This window comes from Argiope bruennichi, chromosome X1 (assembly GCF_947563725.1).
Source record: "Argiope bruennichi chromosome X1, qqArgBrue1.1, whole genome shotgun sequence".
Classification (NCBI taxonomy): Eukaryota; Metazoa; Arthropoda; class Arachnida; order Araneae; family Araneidae; genus Argiope; species Argiope bruennichi.
This window is the reverse complement of record NC_079162.1, coordinates 35069547-35083020: the sequence shown is the minus strand read 5'-3', so window position 1 is coordinate 35083020 and position 13474 is coordinate 35069547. Positions and strand designations below refer to the sequence as shown.

At 27.9% G+C, this 13474-nt stretch overlaps 1 protein-coding gene across 5 annotated transcripts in view; it reads left to right on the top strand.

Annotated features, from left to right (window-relative positions):
- The window catches only part of LOC129958907 (uncharacterized), a 39102-nt gene extending 29544 nt beyond the window's left edge, over positions 1–9558 (top strand). For 4 of the 5 annotated variants that reach the window (XM_056071635.1, XM_056071636.1, XM_056071639.1 and 1 more), the window contains 3 exons: positions 76–275; positions 1337–1426; positions 3378–5168. In XM_056071635.1, the coding sequence (XP_055927610.1) occupies positions 102–275; positions 1337–1426; positions 3378–3731 (618 nt within the window). In that variant the 5' untranslated portion in view covers positions 76–101 and the 3' untranslated portion in view covers positions 3732–5168. Of the gene's footprint in view, positions 1–75; positions 276–1336; positions 1427–3377; positions 5169–6913 lie in introns of those variants that run through there. The other variant, XM_056071640.1, reaches the window with a different exon arrangement.
- The last annotated feature ends 3916 nt before the right edge of the window (positions 9559–13474 follow it).

Here is a 13474-nt window from a genome sequence, read left to right as displayed (position 1 = left end):
CGAATTTTTAATCGACTCCAAAGTCAAAGCAATGCACATACATATTTACATAGCTGATAAACTTTTTTTTTTCAGATTTCCAGTAGAATTTGAATGAGGCAATGGACGAGCACTTTTGGATCAATCCGCTTAAACTAGATAGGGATGGAACCGGTGATGCCATTGATAACCCTGGCGCGGGATTTGAAGATACGGACCCCAAAGAAATTATCAGTAATTTTTTTAGCGATGCACAAGTAGCCTATGACCAATTAGAAGATTTAAAGTCGCATATGGTAAGTAATTATTTTTTCTTATAATTTATCGTGATTTAAAATTTATATATATGTGCGATGTCCACTCTAATCTATGCCCCATAACAAATGCTTAAAGCATTAGAGATTAGCATATAGTTTCCGCTCGACAATTGTTTTTTCAATTATAGGAAGAATTAAGTTTTATTTTATTTCGCTCAATCAATTTGCTACTGAAAAAAGCACGAAATCTAAATTTTTAAACAAAATTTAAAATTAGATTTACAGTGGTTAGATCGGCGAGGAAATAATTTTTTTTTCCTATACTCGTAACCTTATTTAATAAAATATTCGTTGGTTATAATAATTTTAAACAAAAAAATTCCACTCTTCTGCATTTAAAGTTGACTGAGCTATGAAGCTTTGAATTTTATTATTTTAGACTGATTAGAGTTTATCTCGGAGAAATGGAATCCCTTAATTCAATGATATTCCATTAGGCTGGCAATGAAATTTCTAAAATCTACCAAAATAATGATTTTCAAAGTTTTACGAATAGATAAACTTTTGTGGAAGATAAATAGTGGAAATTTATATATATATATATATATATATATATATATATATAGGTTATTTGTATGTATAATTTTTTTACTAACCACTAAAATTCTTAAAAATACTTTAACTTCCGAATTACCCGAGTTTTTGATTTCTTCCCATATCCCTCATGGTTTAATTTCTATAACTTTAACTGTTCTAATGCTCAGTTACCGTTTCATAAAAAGTTCACCAGTACAAAATAAAAAATCGAAATCAAGAACCTCGTTGAATAAACAAATGTGAATCGCTACTTGTTGAAAATTTGGAGTTGAATAGTTGGTTGAAATGTTATTTGGAGCACTAAGCCAATACTGGCCTTCGAGTCATAAAAAGACAATGAAGCAGCCATGAGAATTTTGACATATCAGGAAATACTATTAGTTATGTTATGAAAATAATATTTTTCTTTAAAGAATATTATTGTCAATAATTATTTATGTAATGCTTGAAAACATTTGCTTCTCTACATAGTACATTTCATTAATACGTTTACTTTATTACAGGCAGAAGTTCATTATCCTGCATTAAACCCATCTTCCCTCGAAATTCATAAAATGGAATTTTTAAATGTTCTTGACAACTTTTTGACAATGGTAAGTCATATAGTAGAAACGATAAAAAGGAAAATGTTTTTAAAAAAATCTAACTTTGCCATTAATTCTAGAACGTATTTATTAAAGTGTTTTGAATCATGTAAAAAAATGGACTACAGGAAGATGCTGCTATTTTGTGTAGCAAAACAAACGACCAGATATAGATATTAATTTTCCTATTTTTCTAGACGTTTTTTAATTTTAACACATTTTTTTTAAATGGCAGCCACTAAAACTGCATCATATAAAATAAGGAAGTTAAGAAAAATATAGTTATATTTGTTTGTAAACATCTTATACACAAAAGAAATTATGAAAAATTTAGGCACTTAGGAGGTTCGGAGTATGTTGATATACTAGTAGGCGAGAACAATTTACTTGTTTGGTTATAAGGGTGAACAGATTGTATATAGAAACTATACCAGAACTGTAGACTATGAGGTTTTAAATTTTCGCTGATTCATCCGCTGCAGCTGATTAAGGTTGTTGTGTTAATCTCTATGAAACAGTCCACGAGAAAAGGTAAACAATAAAATGAATCAGGCAAAATTGGCAACCGATGTTGCCTGTCTATCTTGGCGAAAAGAATTGCTAAGGTTGGAAGATATGCTTAAAATTACACGTGATTTTTCATTGTCTTGTTGGTAGATTGTACCACGCATTCCCGAAGATGTAGAGAACAAAGTTATATAGAATATCTGTGATGTAAATGCGGTCAATCTGACTATCAGATATTCATACAGACGGTTAAACTATTTTCTTATTAACATCCCGTATTATTCCTCTAAATGCTTGCCAGAACAAGAATGAATAATATAGCACTCTTACGATCTTCCTCTTTAGTAATTGTACCTCCGCACAAAAATACTATCGTCAGGGTGTTGTAAGTAAAAAAAAAAAAAAAAAAAAAAAGAGTTTTGCGTGTGATCGGTTCGAACACCTCATTATAGCTTCAGATATATCAAAGTAATAACATTCAGTGAAAATATTGTTGGTTTGCTAATAAACCGTTACTAAGGGCGTTTCATACGGTATTTAATACAAAAACACACATTTAATATTCTGAGCTTTATTGTTTCATGTGGTTGCACGATCTCTAGCCACAATGTCCGGAGTTCGTGAGGAAGGGACATTAATATCCCATTCATTGCTCCGTTTGACTATTCTAGACCAACCAATCAAAAATTCTAATAACTGTAATTTGATTTCAGCCGGTGTAAACAACAATTTTAAAATACAATGAATTTCAGGTTTTGCTTTTTTATCATTCTACTTCTATGAAGTTTCAACGCACATTTGCATGTGATTCCTCTTCTCGAGTAAAAAAATCATTCTTAGAAAATCAATAACAAAGATTTCAGTTTCAGCATAAAATAGCAGATGCTAGGTGTTTCTTTTTGTGTTGCTTCTGAGAAATCATTTTCATCTTTTTTTGTGCTCTGTCTTTCAATTAAATTTTAGTTTCGTTACATGCGTTTGAAATTTTAATGATCACCATTACAACTTTTACGCCAGCTAAGAAAACTTTTAAACAAATAAATTTTTAAATTTATATAATTATAATACAAACAAATTATTAAATTAAATATTAATTCAAAGCAAAATAAATGAATAAATAAAAAAAAATAAAAGCACAATTTGATGCTTAGTTTTTGAAATTTCTTTGATATTTCAAAATGCCAAATGTTATCAAATTATTATACCAAGTTCGCCAATTATTTCTGTATCATTTAGCTTCAGTGCGTAGTTATAATTAAAGGCAAAAGAGGTTTTCTTATCTCTTGGAGTAGGAGTTGTAGAATAAAACATTTATGCAATTATTTAACCTTTTTAATACTAAATACGATAAGAAAGTGAAAAGAATACAATCCTTTTCCCATTAAGTCCATTTTGTTTTACTATTCCACTGTATAACTCTGACCGTCTGAAATTATCAATATCTTCTTTTTAGAGCAGTGATCCGTTGAAGGATATATTGCATTACCTCCAGAAATTTGGCGTTTCTTTATTTCAAATAATACAAGAAGTCGAAGAGGAGGACACAGACAACGAATACTATGAGAAACTTATAGAGGCTAGAGACAAAATGGTCCAAATGATCGGTGACATACAGTTGGCACTTGTAGCATTGCAAACGGGTCCACCTGATGATATTACCTACGAGATGCTTCCTCAACATATGAAGCGAAATAAACGTTCACAGCCTGTGAAAGGTATTCGAGATTATATGGTTATAAGGGATTATTCAAATTTTCTTCAAGATATCTTGAACCAAAGAAACGTCCTTTTGGCTACATATACCTAACATTCCTGCCAAATAATATTCAACTGCGCCATTTCTTTTTGTTGAAATGAAACTTCCATAGCGAAGGTTGTGAATTAGAGAAAACTGTGATAAAAGTCAAAATGAAATTTAAAGAGATCAAAAGGCAAGAAAGAGAATGGATATGCATACTATGCTTACTAGTTCGTTTTAATGTAGTTTATTTAATTCTCAAATATGGTGTGTGAATGCCAGATTACGTTAATGCTACGCAACAGCGTTGTAAGTCAGTAGTTGCCTGTACCTTGGTAATGGTGAGATAATGGGTGACTGAGGGAAAAAAATATTGTAATATATTACGATAAAGAATTTTGTTTACGTTGAAGAAAAAACTATTAAAGACTTTTTTGGAAAAGGAGTGTTACCCAGCAAATTAATCACAAATTATTCGTATACTTCAAATGACTATATAGATAACAACATTGTCTATAGAAGTTTCACTTCAACCTTTGCTTATATGGGTAAGAGACACATGCAGCTTTCGCATTTATTTATATTCAAACGATGTTGAATTCTCATAAAATGTGTTTTTGAAAACCTGAAATTATTCAAATGCTTGGCTTTATATGACGATTTAATTAATGATACTGAATGATCAATTTCTTCATTGATTGTCATCTTCTTCTTCCCTTCAGAAGAATTGTTATATATATATTTTTAATTTTAAATTTGCAATTTGGAATATTTTATACATTTTCTTTTGGTAAAGATAAAAATTCATGAATTTTTCGAATTCAAGAATTTTAGATTAGGTAGTATTAAACTGTTTTTGTCAGATAGTTTTTTACTGATGCAGTTTGAGCAAAAGAGTAAGAGTATTATTGTAACTTAGACTTGCTGCAGTTTTGATCGTAAAATGAGTGATATATCGATGTAAAAATATGCGAAAATGGAGAATATAACTATTAAAAATGCGGTTGAAAATAGTCTGTGCATTCTGCAGAGCCCTTTGTGTCTGTTTGCAGTCAAGTAGCAGCAGCAGCAGATATTTTCAAGACGTCCTATTAACTGCCTGTCCATCTGTTATTGTGCATATTACTCAAGTATTAAATGAGTAATTTCATGTGTCCACGAAAGGAATTATGTATAGTTATCTATACCTGTCTAGCTTAGATAGACAACTGTTTAAATTCAGACAACTATTTAAATTCGCCTTCGCTATCGCAATCGCGAAAAGCCCAGACCAATTACTTATGTAGTAAATGTATTTATTTTATTCATTCTAGATAAAGATTTATTTTATAATTTTAGGTAATATTAACCTCAGTTTTCATATATATTTATTAAATAATTAATTATCAGAATTAAATAATTAGTTAGTAAAGCAATTTTTAAAAAATTATTCGTCGTTTTCATTCTTTTTAAATATACTCGCATTGCTATATGGATATTTAATTCAAGAGTTAAATTTTGGTTCATGCACGCTTTGTTTAAATATTGCTTCATTTAGATATTTATTTAATTTAGTAGAATAAAGAATTGGATTTTATTAAATAAAAACATCCTCTAACTTATTGAAATTTAAGAAAAATAGTAACTAAAAAAATCATTAATAATGCTTGGATAATCTTTTTTAAAATATGAATTGTAAAGCAATATTTTTTCCCAAAATTCTATGTATATAAGGCCGCATACCTGTAAATATATCGAATATAAATTTTATTGTAAAATTTTATGATTGAATTAGATTATAAATGAGCTATTATTGCATTACATGAGTTTTTCAAAACATTTAATGATTATATATTGTAAATTATACTTATTAGCAAAAAAGTTTAAGGAACCCCTCATGTCACATTTTGATAACTTCGTGGTCAAAGAATTATAGCAATGAAAAACATTTTCACAGATCTAACCCTTATGTAACGAAAATGTGGACCAACACGTAATGGTTGAAATTCTAGTCATTGTTTACTGTTTTTATTAACAAAGGCCCAGCCATGGTATTTAAAACATACTTTCTAGCTAACGAATTTTCATGAAGTTTAGTCCTTATTTCATAATCATTGTAAAATAACATTAACATCATTCTGAGTTGGTCACTTCAAAAGGAATGTATATGTTTTTATAAGAAATATATCATGTTAAACTTTCTGTTATAATAATTAAAATTAACTTCAGTTTTTGTTCAAAATTTTTAGTAATAAAGAATGACATTTTTTTTAAAAAAATGAGTATCCATTATTAATTTGTAGGTAAATAGAAATTGCACATTATTTGAGTAGATAATACTTGCATAATCTGTTTGAATGCTATCGTAATGACTTCCATCTATAGGATGAATGACTGAAAAACTGTTTTTCTGAATTTTTAATAGTTTTTCAATGCTTTTTCAGAGAGTTATTTTATAAAATCACAATTATCCTTTTTGAAAAATAAAATAAAAATCCCATTTGTAATTCTATTGAAAAGTTGTTTCTTGTTGCTTTTCTGAACATGCAAACCCAAATCTCATAATCAAACTGGTAGATGATTGAAATTAAGATTACTTAAAAATATCTACTTATGCCAACAATGTTATAGTCTTTTGTTTAGATTTTAGTTTAACAAAGCAAATATATCTTAACATCCTGAAACTACTTTATTAAAATTTTCTCAAATAAAAAAATAAAATCTTTGATCTACTGCCACTTCATTAATAATAATTTTTAAAAGATAAGATCATATCAATGCAACATGTAAGCATTGACGTTCATTCCAATTTTAAATGAAAGCACTGAAAGTTTGTTAAATAAGCACTTCAAAAATGTTGCAGTTTTTTCTGTCTTTCAAAAATTTTGAAATTGAGAGACAGTTAATTTAAATGTTTCAAAATTTTTGAAGACTTTTTTTCATACTGTAAGTATAAGGGTAAGTTTCTAAAAATTGGAAACAACTGTTTGAATTTCTTGTTGCAAAGTAATATAACGAATTTCTTGTATATATGTGTGTTTATATTCATGTATATGTAGTTTTTAGAAATTATTGTGATGAATAGTGAATACTTTTCCACTTCTCAGTTGCATCACCCTTTCAAGCGGATAATATTTGATAGTTAAAAGCGGAAACGCCTATGCTATGCTCGCAATACAGCTATTATATTTCGGAAGATTTTATATTTCCTACAGAATAATGTTTATTATATAAAAGCAGTGCCTATAGTAATTATATATTTCTGCTTTCAGTGCCTGAATTTATTTTTGCAGTGCCTTTGCTGCCTACTTTTGTGGAGGAAAATTTCGTTTGTGCAAGAAGCTGAATTTAAAAAAGTACTCGACAGAGGAAAATTAAAAACAAAATTCTCTTTACCCAACCTAAGATAATTTTAAATTTCCTAATGTATGTTTTAAAAAATATCTTGAATATTTGAAATAATGTCAACGCTATTGGAAGTTAAATCTCGCATTCCTTACTTCATAATCAAATATTTATTCCAGTATAAAAGTACATCTATGATATTCAAAGACAAGTGTAACAAATATTTTTAATCAGAGAACTTTTCAACTAATTTTGAAAACTATAATAAATATATATTGTCAGAATTTCTACCTACAAAAGGTTTTAATTTACAGTTATGCACAGACCTGGCTGATAAGCAAAATTATCTCCTCTAGTTTAAATTTCAGAAGTATAACACAATCCTAACTTATTATTTGATTGATGCGACACTTTTTCTGAAGTTATATAATCTTTTGATTAATTTATCTGTCAATTTGTGACTAAGTAACATGCAAAGCTGTCGATAATCATGTAAGTTAACGACCTTTGGACTTCATACAATCTGGTAATCTTAGCGAGAGCAGCAAAATACAGCAAATATTTATTTAAATAATGCTGTGTTTGACATTTGATATTCCGATTACCCTCTTTTGATATTCGAGCAGGTGTGAAGTGCTTGTGATAAACGGCGAATGATTACGGCATATACTCGTGTACAATTTCAATGCAATCAGACAATTTCCAATGTATTTTGATACAAATAAAAGTTCTTGCCTTTTTAAGTCAATTAAAAGTATCAACAATAAAACAAATCTCGGTACATTCGTTTGATGCTGAAATAGATGTCAAGTACTTGTGATAACAATCAATGTTTACACTAATGCGGTTTACTCAGGTCAAGTATTTACATAAGTTAAGCTTCATTTCTAATGAAAGTTCCTGTCATCTTGGCTCTATTAAATAAAAAGTACCAATAAAATAAATTCCAATTAAAAAAAAAGGTAATATAGATATTAAGTGTAGCATGCTAAGCAAACAGTGCTGAAGATGCTGTTTAATAATAAAGTAACGTATGCTGAATAAACATATATAAATAGATCCATAGTTAGCTTATACCTGTATTTTTTATCATACTCCATAAATTATTAAAATATATTACTAAAGAGTACAAATTCTTGGTGATATTGGCTTATTGTTATTTTTGAAATTTCGAATAATATTTGTATATTTATATTATTTAAATTTAAAAATGTGAATTTATTTATAAATTTAATTATGAGAGAGACAGCTTTTAGATATATTATGAAGTGAGTTCTAAGACTACCAGTTTTAAATGACATTTTGATAGTATTATCAGAGTTAGAGGAATTAAAATTAAAAAAGAAATTATATGGAGATAAATTGATCAAAATATAAGAGTATTTTATGATATAAAAATCAGTGAATTTTTTATTTGTTCAGTAATTTTTAATGAGTTTCTTTAATTTTTTCATATATTCTAAATTTATGCTGAGAAAAGAGAGCTTAGTGTGAAAGATTCTTCATACTTTTCTCTAACATTCAGGTAAAGTTCTCAAACTTTAAAAAATAAACATACGAAATGTAATAAATGCTCATCAGAAAGCATTAAATGCCATTTAAAAGCTGAAAACTGTAAAACAGATAAGATAAATTCAACTATTGGTCAAATTATTTTTAAATTATGCTTCATATTTACTTATAAAATATTCTAATATATTATTTTTTCACATTTATGAAAGGGAAACGCATTGCTTCAACATTAAAAACAGGTGAAATTTTATTCAAATAAAAGCTAAAGATTTTGGGTGCTAATTGCGAAAATTTTGAATGGAATCAATTCCTTCTTTCATGAATCTCGCCAAATGTATCACGATGTTTAAGTTTTGGAATCCATTCCTCATTTTACATTTGATACTTGGAATACTACAACAGAATTTAATGTAAGCCTACATTAAACGCCATAAACATGCAAAATAAAGTTTATCACGTGAGTTTCAAGTCACCAAAATTGCCCCTTTTTTACTTGGGAATGATATCTTTTCAACAATAGAATAAAAAAAGTATTTGGCATATTTTTAAAAGTTGCATAGTCGAAACATGACTTCATTACCAATTTGATGCTATCATGAATACTGTTGTTTACATTATTGTGAAATTTTTTCCCAGGAACCAATGATTCATACGAAATACATAAATTTCAAAGAAATGTTCGTTATTGTTCCATCTATAAATGTGCCTTTAAAGCTATAGTAAGCTAGAGCTTATTCATAATGGTTCTTTAATTCATATTTATCCAGTTTTTGAGGTTTTCACTTGCACATGAGGAGTATCTGGCACTTGCAACTAAAGCGCAGATATAGCAGTAATGAAATGCTTTAAATGATATAGAGCTAAATTTTCTATAAGATGGTGTGTTTTCGATATAAACCAAAGATGTGAATAATGAAATAAATCCATCTCATCTGAAAGTAAAAAAGCTATTGATGTCACATTTCCAAGCATAATATTTATTTTTGTGCTAGAAATGTATTTTATTTGTAAAATATGTGATAATGAAAATATAATCATTGTTCTTGTGACATATGTATTGTAGAGCTAAATAAAGTGTTATTGTTCCTGTAAAATTTAGTGTCTTGATTATTTTATGTCGTTTATTAATCAAGAGCTTTATAATTTACTCCAAATTCTGCTCAATTCTGTAAAAGTAAAAGGGCTGAATAAGTTAATTTTCACAGTTTTTACACATAAAGATTTTGAAATAAAGTTCATGTCGCATTGCTACCAAAAGAGTACTGAAGCCAGAAAGATTAGTTATGGCTAGCTTGTGGTTAATTATTTTAAAGGCGAAACTAATGCGGCAAAAATCGGTCAAAAATAGAGAAATGGGGTAAATGATTGAAGCATAATCCATGCATGAACTATGTGTGCTTGAAAATAATTTTTATCCCAATTTTTTATAACATATATAGTGCACAGTAAAGTTATTTTACACCCAACACTGTCATATTTAAGTGATTTTAATGTGAAATAAAGTGGCCATGATTTATTTCAGCGATGTGTAAATTATGCCTTGCTTAGAAATTTTATCTGATTTACAGCAGAATTTAAAATAACTGTATACAAATTTTATAGCTATTAAAAATACTATATTTATAGAAAAACGCAGCTTTCAGAAATGCTGCCATAGCGTTCATCTTCGTATAACTGTTAAAGAATTATTTAAATAATATTTTTGAGTCATTTTATTGCTTCTTATAATAAATAATAATAATTTATTATAAAATTCTTAGATTTTTTAATAAATTATTACTAGCCAACCATTTTTTTTTTTGGTTTTGTTTTTTGGACCATTTTTTAATAAGTTTGCCCATACCTGGTCGATTCAATAAGACTATTTACAGCGCCATCTAACGAAAAAGTCAGAAGATATAATGCTAATTTCTAAAACTATACGAGATAGAGGAAAATTATTAAATAATAAATTTACAGATCGGTTTAGTATAAAAATACCCATTTTATATATATTATGTACACAATTTTTTGTTTATTTACAATTTCAAAGATTACCAAATTACGAAATGTATCAGAAATGAAGATAATATCAAATTTTGACTATTATGATTTGCCAAATAGTATCAGGATCATAATTATTCGATTATACAACTGAAATATCTGCATATCTTATCTACATATTTAATAGACATGTATTTTACATCAGATTCCTTTAAAGTGTTTTTGGTAATTAAAAAAAGAACACTATTCAAACCTACAGCATTAATTTTAGTAAAAATTGGTTTTCTATATGAGATACACTTCAGAAATGAAAAAAGATATGGAAGAAAAAAAAAAGAATTAAATTTTATTAATTATTATTAATTTTACTTTTCCTATAGCCACACTTAATAATTTTTCAAAACCATACGAATTTATTAAAACATTATTACAGTTTACTCAAATTAAAGTTTTCATCCTCTTCCTGTAAAATTGGAGAAATATCCGTATTATGCATATATTATATGAATAATATGAGGATTTATTCATATAGCTATATGCATGAAATATATGCTATATACATAAAGCCATTATTCTATTGTTGCTACCGTTTTGTAACTTAACATAATAATTTATCAATAAATAATATCTTAAATTTGTACCTTTTTTCTGTAGAAATTCACTTAGGCCCTTTTCATTGTATATCCATTATGATTGATTATTATTTCTCAATTCAAAAACTGTAATGTTGAAATACAAAAGAAAGAGCTCAGCAGTGCTATCTTTATAAATTAGTTTTCAAAATTAAATTTTTTTTTCTCTAATCAAAAACTTTAATACTAAATTAAATTAGGAAGAGTTAGAATTCTCTACAGATGAAAGAAGATGGAAGAGAAGACAACTGTTGAGAACTTTCTAACGAGGTATAAGATGCAGGGATTAAGAGGCAGACGTAAATATAGAAAATCTCTTCTTAGCCCGTAACCTCCTCGGTCTCCAGACCAATATTGAAAGAAACATTTCGTTATTTTTCACATACGAAAGTTAAAAAACAATCGAAAGATTAAAACTGCATCTAATCCATAATCTCTTAGTCTGGAGGTCAATTTTGAAACATATATTTCGCTAATTTTTGGAATCAATTTTAAATATATCAAAAACATTAGAAAGACGTTGAAAAATGTTTCATTTTTTATTTATTGATTTTTGACAACGTCATTTTTTATTTATTGTTTTTTAGGAACGTCATTGTTTTCTATAGGAGTTATTTAATCCTTCTCTATATTAAATAACACATTTTAATTCATTTTATGGAATTAATATTATTTTAAAATCAGGAATATTTTCAATTAATGTAAGGGAAATTCTAAAAATTGTTGTTCAGTATCTCCTACAGAAAAGCTTGGATTCAGAGGTTAATTTCAAAAGGGGTTGCAGCGGTCGAAAAAAAGTGAAAATACTAAAATTCCTTATTGTGACACAATTGCCTCTATCATAGGTTTTAACTTATCTAATTTGTATTATCTATTGAACTTCAATAGCAAAAAACTTCAGGGGAAATGAAAATTTCAGAATAACTACCATTTTCATTTTAACCTGGATTAATTTATTCGAAACTTCCATCCTCTGTAGAATATATAATTAAACATTTCAAATCCAATCAAAATCACTCTAGTGATCATGTTGCCAAGATAATTTTTCCCCTTAAAGGCAGAAGACTTTACCAAGCAGCGAGACACATTTAGACAGGATGATTAATATGGACCTACCAAGTACACAATGAAAGCTTCTATATGTACAATAGTTGATTATCACAATAATATTACTTTCGTTTACGTACTTTTCTCAAACAATTTTTACATTTGTAAGCCATTACATTTTAATTTTTATTTCAAAATAAATGCTTTCCTTTTTCTCTTTAATTCTTTAATCATCGTGTTCATGTGTCATGCAGGTATCGAATTATCGCTTCTCAAACTTATAAGCTGACATTAAATCCTTATACGACACTATAATTCAATACAAAAGAAAAATGTGAATAATCTACAACACGCGTCAATTATCATATGAATTTTTATTTACTAAGACAACACATTTCCGAAATAGGAGGTGTCATCTAATTAGCCGATAAAAATGTGAAACATCACTTGATTAAACCAATTCATAACTATTTGCTCAATTTGGATTTAAACAATCAAATTCAATTATTTCTAAAGTGAAAATAATGACATTGTCTTAATGTTTTAGAAATATACACTGTCATTAACTTATTTGATAAATCCGCGTTCATTCTATCATAACAGTCGTACCAAATCACAATAAAGATTGCAAACAATCATGATTGACATTGTAGAGTTTAAGGACATCATAGAATTCCCGGAATTCTCATCACAATAAGCATTTCGAAATCTTATCACAAAGCTTTTCTTGACGTCAAATAACACTTTTATACTTTGATTTCTTCAGTGAGTTATCTCCCGCGCTTTTTAAAAGCCCGCGAAAACGAAATATTTCCAAGTAGCCGGAGTGATAAAATCCATCAGTTTATATCTTCGAGGCTAATAGTTGCTTTGATTGGAAAGGAAATGATAATTAAATAGTTTTCACCATGGAACTGTGATATGGTTTCTCAAATTGAACTCTGTCATAATCGTAAATTGTCAGAAAATTTGTCATTTTCGAGAAAATCGTGAAATTTTTGTTGGAAATGTTATCATTTAAAAGCATCTAAATCGAAATATAATTATTCCCATCTCTGAAAAATCGAAAATTTAAACTTAATGTCAGCACGACACGGATAATCAGATTGTAAACCTACTGCCTCCTGACGGTCTTCAACTACGCCATCTTCTTCGAAAAGAAAATTTACATCAAGTTGAATTGAAAACATTTACTTATAAATGTTTTAAAATATATTCATTTGCATTTAGATTCAGATTCATAAAGAAAAAATTATTTTATTATTTTTCATTCTTTGTTTCTTTGCCTTAGATTATAAAGTAGAACAATGCCGA